Below are 13,044 nucleotides of genomic sequence, written 5' to 3'. Positions count from 1 at the left end.
CGCAGCGTCGGACAATATCGATCCATAATAGAGACTAAACGTGAAAAAATACTCTGTGTCATCGCAAGTGGTCAAAGTAAGTTATTTTTTGGTAAGGAGATTTCAGTTGCTGACGTAGAAAAATGGAAAGATGAAACGGTGGTTAAAGCCTTCAAAATGTACAAGCGAAATACAGTTCTCTTATAAGTGATACCATCACTCAAAGTTTCATAGATCTAGGAGCCCGTGCAATAAGTCAGGTAGTTCCAATCGATGATCGAGATAACTATGCCACTGATCTTAAAAAGGATTTTATTCTAAACAGTGAAATAAAACGATTATCAGGATGGATAGGGTACACATGGGGGCCCCTGATTGCTCTAATTTCCACCGGTTTAATTACGGGTAAACATTTAAATTTTAAAAAAATCGGGTTTAATATAGTACCTGAAATAAATGGATTCAACTTCGCAAACGGTTCCGACTCAGCAAACGCTTCCGCCAGGGACGACGGAGCCCACACCGCAAACGGAAACGTCAGGGACGACCTTCCCTACGCCACAGCGCAACATAGAGAAATTTCGTTACCGACGAAGCATCCAGGGAGAGTTGCTGCGGGCAAGAAATTAGCGGAATGGAACAGGCAAAACAAGGAGAAGAAACTAAAAGCAATGAAGGGGGAGGGGGATAGCGATGCGGTAGCAGACCTACCGCCTACAATGAAAGAACAGTGTGATAATAATTCACGCTGGTATAATAAATGTTATCTTGTTTTAGGAATTGTGGGAGTTTCATTGACTGCATTAGGACTATATTGGGGGCGTGCTCGGCATATTTGTCCCGTTAATCGATCGAGTCCAGATCGGAAAGATCCTCCCCAGAAAGCGAAAAAAACAGAGCACGTAGCGGCTCCCTCCGGAACAGTTCCGACAGGGGAGGGGGAGGGGGAGGGAGGACCCAGCTCCTCTACATTGTATGAGATGGATTAACTCCCCATATTTTTTATTTTTATTTTTATTTTATAACTAGTCAGCAATCATGGATATTAAAACAGTTGTAAACACAATGTACGATGGTATTGTAATCGCAGGACTTGCGATGGGATATCTTATGATCTCCAGCAAATTTCTGAAAATAGAGGTTGGCGATCCAAGTCGACCAAATTTGACTCGATTGGAAAATTAGGTGGTGCGACTGCTGCTGCGGTTGCGACCAAAGATCTCCTTGAACAGAAAAATATTATTCCTGCTGAACCTTATACTTCGTAATAATAATATTCATCGAACATTTATACTTAGTAATATATACAGCGCACAACAATGATAATTTGGATTGAAAGCAAAACAGGTGAACCTGTTACTGTTAATTTTTACCCTTGCATTGACACGACACAGTTTACGAAGATAAGACTGCTAGAGTGCGGACTATATAATTCATGGCATAACATAACATCGACGAATAATGTAATAAAATATCAAGAAGGTGACCAACCGAAGAAGACTAAATCAATACGTCCAGGTAACTACAATATCGATACGTTAAACAAAGCAATCGGGTTGAAGCAAAAAATTAATTTTGAAAAACATCTGCCGACAAACCATGTTTATCTAACTTTGGCTAAAGATATTAAAGTCTATTTCAATGCCACAGGTAGCTTCGCCAACGTCGTCGGCTTTTCAGATAAACCTGAGAACAACCCAGTTATAAAAAGTACTATGAGTCCGAAGAAAGTGGATTTCTTAACAGTCACTAAATATATAGTTCATTCAGATGTAGTCGATGTTACTGGAAATTATGTTTCATTTGGTTCGGGTGCCTCCGGAGGATACATACAGGGGAAAGTATCGAACTGTTTACAAATACTTCCCATCCGGGATACGAGAGAAATAAGTGAAAAGGTTACTTACGATTTTAAAAACGGAGCAATTTCTATGCCATTGAGAAAAGGGGGAGATTACATGAATTCAATTCGTATCTGGATAACGGATCAGGATGGAAACATGATCGATTTCAATAACTGGCCAATTAGCTTTTGTATTGAATTATTGTAGTCCCGAAGCGGGGCCGGTGTAACCCTATCGGAAGATAAACCATCCCACGACCAATCCTCCAGCAATATATATCATTTCATATTTCTTTTGCTCAGGACTGGGTTGATAATAATCTGAGAATTGAACTGCTCCTTCGGAACGGCCTGACGTAGAGTTGGCTTGCGCCGCTGCTTCTTCAAGGATTTCTGCATCTGTATCTCTTAATTCTGCCGCAGCATGTGCGTCCTTTGCTTGATTTTCTCTTTCCCAATCAGCCTGTAGTAATCTTTTTTCTGACCAGACGTTGCGATCATGTTCAAATTTTTCTAATGCTTTATCATGTCGGACCTTTTCTTCAATAAGAGCGTCACCATTCCCAGAAAGCTTTTGTCCGATAATATTTCCTCCTGTGAATGCCGTTGCATTTAATACAGCACCGAGAACTGTCATTCCTATAGCTGAAGCCATGATTGTGTATTGTATATTACAAGGTATTATTTATTTTTCACTGTATATAGGTTAATCATGTCTGATCCAAGTGGCTTCGGTCTAGGTACAATTCGTATGCAAAATCTTGAGCTTGAAGATCTGAGTGATGTTAAAGTTAACAATAATACTAAGATGGCTGCTAATCATAATAAGGATTACGTCCTTCGTTACAAGGACCGCGAAAAATATTTCGTTTTAGCCAATGCCGCGGCGCCACCCCACGAGCATGCTGTAGAATTTTCCGAACTTAAAGACATTGATGAAACTGTAATTGACGCCACAAAGGCTTCGAATGATCCTACTCCTTTTGCTCTGACATGGGATTCGGCTAGTCAGAAATTCATGCCTTATAATGTGCCGCGTAACATCTTAGATATATTGGATAGTGAAATTAGGAGGTGGTGTTGCTGAACCACCAGGAACTCCGAATGTGATTTATTTTGATAGCAATGTAAACAAATATAAATTGTTAGATTTTCGTAGTTGGCTTACTCCTACAATCCATACATTGCACTTCTTGGTATACCAATTCATCTTAAAATTAGTCCTCTTAATACAATAATGAAGGCAGATAATACACTAAGAAGGGGGATAAACGAGGGGGAGAATTATTGCTCGTATACAGCTAGCGGAGTTCCAGTAAGATTATTTTGGGACACAACTTTAAAGAAACTGGGTCTGAAAAGTGACGGCGATGAGGCAGCTGAATTAACTTTACAGACAGTAAATCAACAGATGACTGATAATATGAAAATACTTCAACATGGTACAGTTCTCATTAGATGTGTAAAGTTAGCTACTGGAGATGAATTTGACGATTTGGTTGGATATTATGCTATGAAAACAGATAACAGAACAACTTGTGATATTATCATAAGTATTGATAAAGATCGGGGAGGGGAAATGAGTATTGAATGTTTTGTTGGTGGGAATAGAATAGAGAACGACTTAGGAACTACATTTGTACGTAGAGATAAAAGAGTGAACACTTTAGATATCAGTACCATTCATCTGAAACGTCTCATATTATTTGAAGTAATGGTCTTCCGTCACATTTTAAGTTCAGAGGAAATTACTAAAATTTTATCTATCAGGTGAACAAGTTCGCACCGATAGGAACTCCGAGTTCAGACCTCAGTCATGCAGTAGAAAAAATTCACATCAGCTAGACTCCGCAACTGACAACGGGGTCCTTTATATAGGCTAGTTTGATGGTGATGACTCACACGGAATTTCCCGTACATGTATAAACATGTTGTGTGTGACTCAGCAGGGAATTTCCCCGCTTAGTTCAGGACAATGCACTGCTGCGTCAAACCCCTGTTGCGCGTGAGTGAGTTCGTATATAGGTCAGGGTCACACTTTAGTTACATGGATGGTTAAATTTTCCTTCGCTCCCTTTAGATAAATGAATAAAATGGTGTAAAAATTCTTATTTTGTCCTAGAGGTCAATATAATCTTACTACTTAATTTGAATGGTAAATTATATCACTGATTTGACCAAGAACGTTATTTTTGTTTGTTTTTTTAAAACTTTGCCAAAAGTAATAAAACATAATTTGCAAAGCAGCAATAACCTTAAACGAGATAAGAAAAAAAATTAAAAACACATTAATTTTTAATATAACTACATGTAACTCGCACTATATAACTGAACAAAAGTCGACTCTATATACTTCTAGCAGTGATAAGTTAAGTGATGGGTGATACTTTTCCAAACATTGCGTTTTTTAATTTACCTTTGTTTCAACTTAAATAAGATTTTTTTTCCATATCACTATACAGCTTGGCTTTCCGAGTAAGCTTAATACATGTATCTTATGAACACTTCTACATTGACGTAATGTTTGTTTGCGCATATCAATTATTTCAATCAATGGTAAAATGGACATCACCAATTTGTCCCTTGTTTACAGATTTACGTCTGGTGTTTAGATAGTTTCGTTCCTCTGTTCTGCATAGCCTTTGGTCCGATTTCTGCGAGCAAATAGGCCAATACCGACCGTCGCGAGGACCCCAACGAAGAAACAACCGACAACGATTCCGATCCAAGCCAGGGTGGAGATGGTCTCTTTCTCAGGCTCGCAGCTTGATATACAAATGTCGCTGAACTCGTGCAGCGGTATCTCCTCAATGACTCGCTCCTTATATTCGTCCGGGCTGGAACACATGGTCTTCATCCCAGCGTTGTTGCACCCGGACCACGCCCTGTATTCAAGCATATCGCAATCGCAGTGGAGCGGTTACCGGTCAAGATGAGGTAGCTGAGGCTGGGGAGAACCTCAAAAATCTCACCGGGAATGGAGCGGAGCTTGTTGGTGTCCAGATCGATTTTATTGAGACGATCTAGACCGATGAACCAATCGGGGTCGAGCACTTCAAACTGGTTGTAGTACATCAGCAGATTTGTCATATTTATGCAGCATTCTGTGAACAGGTTTTCTTGGAGTGAGGACAAGTTATTGGCGGATAGATTGATGTAGTCTATCTTTCTCAGACCAGTCAGCATGTCCGCTGTTATCTTGGTAAGTGTGTTGAAGGACATTTCGAGGTAGATAAGATGGTCGAGTCCATTGAAAGCACCTTTCTCTATGCTTTGAATTCTGTTGGAATCCAGCTCCAAGTGTTCCATGTTTGTCAGTCCTCTGAAAGAATCCACTTTCAGTTCTTGTAAACGATTATAGCGGAGGTTCAGATCTTGTAGCTTGCCCAGTCCGGTCCAAAATGTCGAGCTGATCTCACTCATGTTATTGATATTCAAACCAAGGTCGATAAGCTCGGGTGTTGCAGTGAAAGTATCGTCCGCAATGGTAGAGATCACATTTCTGTCAATGTCAAGTCTCTTCAGGAATGAAAGGCCGTCTAACATATCGCCATTCAACTGAGTCAGGTCGTTGCTTGATAATTTCAAGAAAGTTAGGGAGTTCAGTCCGCTGAAAGCTTTCTTCTCGATTGATGCGATGCTGTTGACGTCCAACCGAAGGGATGTTAAATTTCTTAGATCGCTGAATGTATTTTCCTTTAACTCGTTTATTTTGTTATATTGCAGATGTAATTCCTCAAGATTGTCTATTCCTTTGAAAGTGTTCGCTGTCATATGTTCGATTGAATTGTTGTTAAGGTGTAGCTCCGTTAAAAAAATCATGTCGACAAAGGCAAAATCCTCGATGGAAGATAACAGGTTATGTGCCACATCGAGAGATGTGATCCCGAGGAGGCCATCGAACATGTCTCTATTGAGAGAGGTCAAGTTGTTATTGGCTAGGTTCAGAGTTTCCACTGATTCTGCTCCGTTGAAAGCACCGTTGTCGATGGTTTTTATCAGATTTGAGTCCAGACGCAGTGTGATCAGGCTTGTCATGTTGGCAAACGAGTTCACTTCCAATCTTGTAATTTTGTTGCCCTGCAGGTAGAGTGTCTCGGTGTCAAGCGGAATGCCTTCTGGGACACTGGTCAGGCCGGACGATGAACAGTTTACTACCAATGGAACGCTGCAGTTACAACCCACAGGACAAGCCGGGTCGTCTCCCTTGCAAAGCATCACGAAGTTCACCAAAATTAGAATCAGACCGCACCACGATTTCATGATTCTGTGGGGGAAAACGGAAATGAAAGAAGTTGTGAGCGTCCTTCATCGAGTAAAGCCCGATTTTCAATTATTTTTTAAAGAAGATGGTTTTTGATAAAATCGACTGAAATGTCTTGGCTTTTAAAACAGTATCTGATTACCGATCTTCTACCTTGAGATAGTATGCGGCAAGAAAGGAAAGACTTAATTTTGTCAAGGAAACTTCAAATTAGTCCGTTTCGAATTCAAAACTAAGAACCACGAGTCAACGTGCAACATTTGGTACAAGTAAAACAAATCACCAACAATTAAAATATTACCAATATTTAAAATTCAAAGTGGCTGCCTTTCCCGTGTTGACTATATGGGAAGCTATTTGAATTTTCAAGTTTCACAAAAAATAAGACCATCAAAACTTTATCTGACTGTAAGAGCTTCAAAATGATCCCCCGCAAGCGGTAGACCAGAAAAAGTGTTGTAAAAAATTGAGTCCGAATATCTGTCCCTGGGGCGCATTCAACACTATCGGTAAAGTCAAATTATCATCTCCAGTACCATTGTCACGATTGTCAGTAAGTTAACTGTATATAGATCTGCGCTTTGTTTTCGAAGCACACATCTACAGAAAGCATAACGAACATCAGAAAAAAGCAAGCTAAATCAGCGCACTATTTAAAAGCATCTTGCGAGGCAGTTTTGGCTGTACTGTGTAAGTCAGTCTGTCTGACTACAGTGTCTGCCTGCCTGTCTGTCTGTCGGTCTGTCTATCTGTCTGTCTGTAATACTACGTATATGTGCAAATGTGCATGTATATTTAAGTATACGTTTTCATGTATCCGATCGTGTAAATGTAATTATGATATAAAATGTATATGTGAGCATGGGTATCTGTGTATATGCGAGCATAATTGTGACGGATTCATGCCTGCTCGTTCATATCGCCGGCAAATTAATTTACGTCATGAACGCATGTCTGGTACAGCCTTGCACATAATGATGTGTATCAATTCCTTTTTTCCTGTGTGTATTTTACATAAATTGGAAATGATGTGACATCGACTTATCATTGTGTAAATAAATGACCCCTGCACGGGGTCTCCTGGCCCTCTCCCTACGTTTCCTGAATACTGACCTATTTTCTGCCCACACGGTGTCCAGTTATTTTGCAATTTCTTGTTTTTTGTGAGGTTATCCAAATGAAGTCTTTGCAAGGCGAAATATATTTGGGAACATCATCTGTTAATACTGTAGCGATTGAACATTAAACCACTAACTCTAGTTTTACACTTCCATGTTTGTACCATTAATTTTCAACCTGTTGATAGCATAAAAGATTACTTATTCTTTTGTAAATATCAGTTTGTTTGTCACCAGCGTTTACAGTGACGTAAAGCATAGATAGCATAGACCCTAAAACCGGAGGGTCTAAGCGTAAAGTCACTGCAATAGTGGTATTAAGACCGCACTCTTTTTTCCAATGACGATCACACGTTCAAAGTCAAACGTAAACTCGAAGGAGCATTATTCAGAAGTGAAGATACCAGTACGACACGCATTTTAGCTTGGGTCACTGTAGTCAGTGTCAGTTTGGGTTAGATGGTACTCGCAATGAACGCGCTTGTTTAAACAATGACTTCAGTACATTTCGTGGTTCCTAACAGATTTTAGAGCGTCCAATGGACGTTCCATGCAACTTTTTCAGGTGATCGGATGCACGGATACATCACAGCGAATTGTGTCTTACTTGAATTCAGCTGTTCATCAGTCCATGAATCGGTTTACTTTCAGAATAGAATATATAATTGGTGTTCAGTGTTAGTGAACTATTTAATATGTCGCCATGTTCAAAACGGTTGCCTCTTTATGGCGACACACAAAGAGTAACAAACGTGCCCAATAACCTGAAGCGTTATCCTTGCCTGCGAATAACTTGGTCAACTGTTGTACTGTTCCCTTCGATATGTTACAACTTAATTCCTTTGTATTTCATACATGTCGATTATACCGTATCTGGCTTTCGTTGTGTCAAATTGCGCGGACCTACCCGTTATGTTTGCTCACCTGTAGTGTACTGTTGAGATATACAGCGTCAACAATGTAGTGGCCTTCTCAATGAACAAAATTTATCAACGTAGAGGTGTCGGTAGAACTAGTCGCTGTCAGGATGTCTCTAGCTCTTTGAAATTTCACATGCACCAGATCTCTTCTACAGCATGGACGAAATGAATTTCCGTCAAGCGATGCCAAATGCAGCCAGCGCGACAAAGTCTCCAAGCCCACAAAGTCAATGAGTCAATGATTGAAACCATCGTTCAATGCATCACGTGAGGATGCGCAACTGAGTAGTGTCATTGCGAAGACGATTCATTTGAGGCTGCGCGAGAAGATTACAAGAATTTGGTGATAAATGTACAACCATGGTCGTGGTACAACTAAAAATACAGGCTATACTGGCCTGAAACTTCCTTCTGCCAGGCATAGGAAAGGTACATGAGATGAGTCGACCCCATTGTTCGTCCGAACCTCAGTGTTGTATATCCGCTGATTTTCTTACGGTACAACTTAGCCGTTATCCAAGCTAATATCGACAGGTCATATTATTTCCACGTATATGTTGTAAGAGTATTCCATCGTTCAAATCGGCAGACGTGTCTTAGGGTCTATGATAGTAATGACCTGTGGGACATTTTAATTTTTCTCAACACAAACAACTGTCAAACAGTCAATTAGTGAAGACAATCCTCGTGGCCATTGACACCAGTTGTTCATATTCAATATTTCGTTGATAAGGACAAGAGTCGGTCCCTTTCTATCTCCTTGATATGATTGCAGAGTTTCCAAAGAATCCCCGATTGATTGAAAACCGTTCATTGTTATTTAGAAAACTTAAGTCATCCCAGTGTCTTTAATCTGGTGCGTTTTATGTAAAAAATTGAGAAATAACTTAATTAGATCAATACTTATTCTAACGTTGGTTTGTCTTTCTCCGCGAACTCTGGTTCCAAGAACTGTTGGGAATTTACGGCCTGAGACTAACTAAGTGAATAACTGTTCATGAATAACGATACACGGTACAAAATATTAATGTCATGAACAAGTGACAAACTTTGTCGATGGTAATGCCAGCACAATTTTGTAAAAGTAAGAGATGCATCGGCCGGGAATCGAACCCGGGCCTCCCGCGTGGCAGGCGAGAATTCTACCACTGAACCACCGATGCCTGCATACTACGGAGGGCAGCAATATTTTGAAATATTTAATATTCAATATTTAAGCAGTTTGAGCCAGCCTTGATAGTTTTTGGTGATGATATGAACTGCCGTAAAGTACTTGAAGGCTAATGCATTCCTATATGTTCTTTCACAGCAAAGCTAAACTCTGTATGAAATTTCGGAAATAACACATCCTTTGCACTCAAAACCATTATAGCCCTTTCTAATGACAAACCCATAATAGTGGAGCTTCTCCGAGTTCTAAAGAGTTCTAAAGGGTCGCTGATCACGAAAGCGGACGCACTAGAAACGTAATTCCTTATTTTTGGTATCAATCCCCTTCAAGATGAAACTCCTTAATGCGAAATTGGTATTTCGGGGAAATCATTGTTGTTTATTATGTATGGAAAATACCTACTGGTCTTTGACGCACAAAATTTACACATGAAAATAGATAAACTTTACGTTTACACTCTTTCAACGTTCAAAGTAGGCTATATTCTTCTATCAGGATTTTACATTATCTTTTTTTAGGTTTTTGTAATTTGTGTCCAAATTTCTCGATGAACGCAGAGATAGTATAATGACATTTGGCAGAGTATAATCACATTTGAGTGCACAAGATTAAAATCGCACACGAATAATGTGCCCCGTAGGTCAATATTTATCGTCGTCCTTTCTCCTCTGTTATGGTTTCATGATCTGATTATATTGTTTTTTTTATTTCAATTTTTGCTACAGCATAATCCTTATTGCGATTCTGACGCATGCAAAACAAATTGGACTCTTACCCCTCTCCCCAGAACTAAAGGATTATGTTTCTAGTGCGTCAGTTTTTATGATCCAGTATGCCGAGAGTAATTTCCGCATCATGTATTCCCTCTTTCGGCCGGCAGCGCGCCCCCAGCGTCAGACCCAGATTTGCGTTGTCCGACCTCCAACACAGCATTGTGAGCCATGTGACAAATTATATATTCAAAAATCGATGCAGCCAGTGAGATTTGTTATTGCAATTGACAGCTTCAACCATCCCCCCCCCCTCTCCGCAAAAAAGTTTAAGTGTTTCTTAGAAGTGAGCAAAATCTTTGAAAAACAAGTTTTCTGTCGACCGTCTGTCGACTGTCAGACTATCAGTTTTGATTAAGTAGGGCCCACGGTGTTTCTGATACCAATATAATGCCGTAATAAGTCAATGTCTCGATTTCAACGATCGAACTCTTACTTTGACAATCAGCAAGTTACACCCAATGATCGCTCAAAGAAGCAAAATAGTTGAAATATGAAATTACCTATTCTTTTCATGTTTATCAAGATCTTCGTTAGTGATTCAGGAACGTTCGAACAAAAGGACAATAGTAACACGCCCTGGGGCTAATAGTATTAACCTCTTTTAATATTTTAAGCAACTCCAAGAACAAAGTGGCCCTACACTTTTAAACAGTAGAAATACCATATTTCAGGGATTCATAATAGATGTGTATCGCTCTAACAGACGGCATGGCGTAAAGTTTCTACGTTCTGTCAAGTTCTGAGCGCATGATAATTTTCCTTTAAGAAGTTCTGCGATGAGCAGTTGCCTTCAATTTATAGTGTCTTCCTAAGTATTTTCCATCAAAATGATCACAAAACAATCGCACGGAAGCGAACTCGAGCTTCCGGTTTGGCAGTCAAGAATTCTACTTACGTAACACCCACGGTTATTGAAAATATATATATATCCGATATCAAAAAAAACTATCGCTTGATGTTTGGTAGAAATCGCCAAAGTCAGTTTTCGGTACCGCTAATCCCTTCAGAAAGTGTAAAGCATAACACGCTTGCGACATAACGGTATGATGTCGAAGTAGGAGTGGTGATGTCTGCGCATGTGCATCTTTGTTCTTTGTAAACAGTGATCCATCTAACACAAGTCACTTACAACAAATAAAGTAGTCACAAGATTTCGTTGTCACAGTGTATAACCTAGCAAAAAATCGTTGTAACTTTTAATCCCATCCCATGCCATACACCATCTTCCGTCAAATGCATGTGTTCCAGTCTGATATATACCAGGGCTTTGGTTTTAATGAAAAACAAAGACTCTTCTAATTCTCTTATCGAGTGTTCCATCATTCAATTGGTAGATATTTCTTAGGGTCTATCATAGCAAAAAATTGGAACATTTAATTTTCTCAATACAAACAATTGTCAAACAGTAAATTAGTGAAGACAATCCTCGTGACCATTGACACCAGGCCATACGATTTTCAAATACGTTGTTCACATTCGATGATTTCGTTGATAAGAACAAGAGTCGGTCCTTTTCTATCTCCTTGATATGCGTGCAGAGTTTCCAAAGAATCCCCAATTGATTGAAAACCGTTCGTTTGGAAAACTTAAGTCATCCCAGTGTCTATAATCTGCTGCGTTTTATGTACAAAACAGAGAAAAATCTGGAGTAGATCAATACGTATTCTGACTAGGTTTTTTCTTTCTCTGCGAACTATGGTTCCAAAGATTGTTTGGATTTTATTGCCAGAGACTATTCATGAATATCTGTGCATGAAAAACTATACATTGTACAAAATATTAATGCCATGAACACGTGATATACTTTGTCGATGGTAATGCCACGCAATTTTGTAAAAGTAAGAGATGCATCGGCCGGGAATCGAACCCGGGCCTCCCGCGTGGCAGGCGAGAATTCTACCACTGAACCACCGATGCGTGCATAGTTACGGAAAAGTGCAGCAATATTTTGAAATATTTAATATTCAATATTTAGGCAGTTAGAGCCAGTCTGAAACGTTTCCGTGATGAATTGAACTGCCATAAAGTACTTCAAGGCTAATGCATTGCTATGTTGTTCCAGAGCAAAGCCAAACTTTAAATAATTTCTAAAATAACACATCCTTTGCACTCACAACCATAGCCCTTTCTGGTGACAAAACCATAATAGTGGAGCTTCACCGAGTTCTAAAGATCTGATGTTAATGACTTCATCAAGCAGGTGAAAACGAGAGCACTTGGACTTTTATTTTTATCCATTGCCGTTGGAATAGTAAACAACGAATCGGATGCGAAAGGAAACAAATAATGCGGCTTAACCTGAGCAATAAAACGTGTTCACAATTACACAAAGAAATTGGCTACACAAATGCAAAAACAAAACAAAACAACTAAAATATACTTTAAGGTGTCGGGTTATCAACAAACGCTCCATCGTTTTATGAGCCGGCAATTTCAGACAAGATATAGAGTTCTTGTGCCTTCTGCCTCCAATTATATTAGATTATCGATACGCGTTTGTAAATCGCATACTTTGGAATTACAACAAATATTCTGAGATGTTCAACCTTGTATGTCAGAATAGAAATGTTTTTGACACAAAAGAGAAGGGAATTTCATGCAGTGTCATTGCGGTAAGGGTCGCTGATCACGAAAGCGGACGCACTAGAAACGTAATTCCTTATTTTTGGTATCAATCCCCTTCAAGATGAAACCACTTAATGAGAAATTGGTATTTCGGGGAAATCATTGTTGTTTATTATGTATGGAAAATACCTACTGGTCTTTCATGGACAAAATTTACACATGAAAATAGATAAACTTTACGTTTACACTTTTTCAACGTTCAAAGTAGTCTATATTCTTCTATCAGAATTTTACATTATCTTTTCTTAGGTTGTCGTAATTTGTGTCCAAATTTTCTCGATGAACGCAGAGATAGTATAATGACATTTGGCACAGTGTAATCACATTTAGTTGAGTGCACAAGATTAAAAT

General features: G+C 39.3%; 2 protein-coding genes and 2 non-coding genes across 4 annotated transcripts in view; 1 reads left to right on the top strand and 3 right to left on the bottom strand.

Moving 5' to 3' along the window:
• LOC139130482 (solute carrier family 13 member 1-like) overlaps positions 1 to 13,044 on the top strand; it is a 308,042-nt gene that overhangs the window by 277,554 nt on the left and 17,444 nt on the right. The window lies entirely within an intron of this gene.
• Positions 4,068 to 8,350, bottom strand: LOC139131362 (insulin-like growth factor-binding protein complex acid labile subunit). The gene is made up of 2 exons (XM_070697374.1): positions 8,129 to 8,350; positions 4,068 to 6,089 (listed from the first exon to the last, which is right to left on the bottom strand). Exon 2 carries the CDS (start codon positions 6,083 to 6,085, stop codon positions 4,676 to 4,678), a length of 1,410 nt encoding a protein of 469 aa, XP_070553475.1. The 5' UTR covers positions 6,086 to 6,089; positions 8,129 to 8,350; the 3' UTR covers positions 4,068 to 4,675.
• On the bottom strand, positions 9,217 to 9,287 carry Trnag-gcc (transfer RNA glycine (anticodon GCC)). The gene has a single exon. It is a non-coding gene; the product is annotated as a tRNA-Gly (tRNA).
• On the bottom strand, positions 11,915 to 11,985 carry Trnag-gcc (transfer RNA glycine (anticodon GCC)). The gene has a single exon. It is a non-coding gene; the product is annotated as a tRNA-Gly (tRNA).

This window comes from Ptychodera flava, chromosome 4 (assembly GCF_041260155.1).
Source record: "Ptychodera flava strain L36383 chromosome 4, AS_Pfla_20210202, whole genome shotgun sequence".
Classification (NCBI taxonomy): Eukaryota; Metazoa; Hemichordata; class Enteropneusta; family Ptychoderidae; genus Ptychodera; species Ptychodera flava.
This window is presented reverse-complemented; position numbering and strand designations above follow the sequence as displayed.

Coding starts and splice junctions, on each gene's coding strand:
- LOC139131362 (XM_070697374.1), bottom strand. CDS start 6,085: ATGAAATCGTGGTGCGGTCTGATTCTAATTTTGGTGAACTTCGTGATG.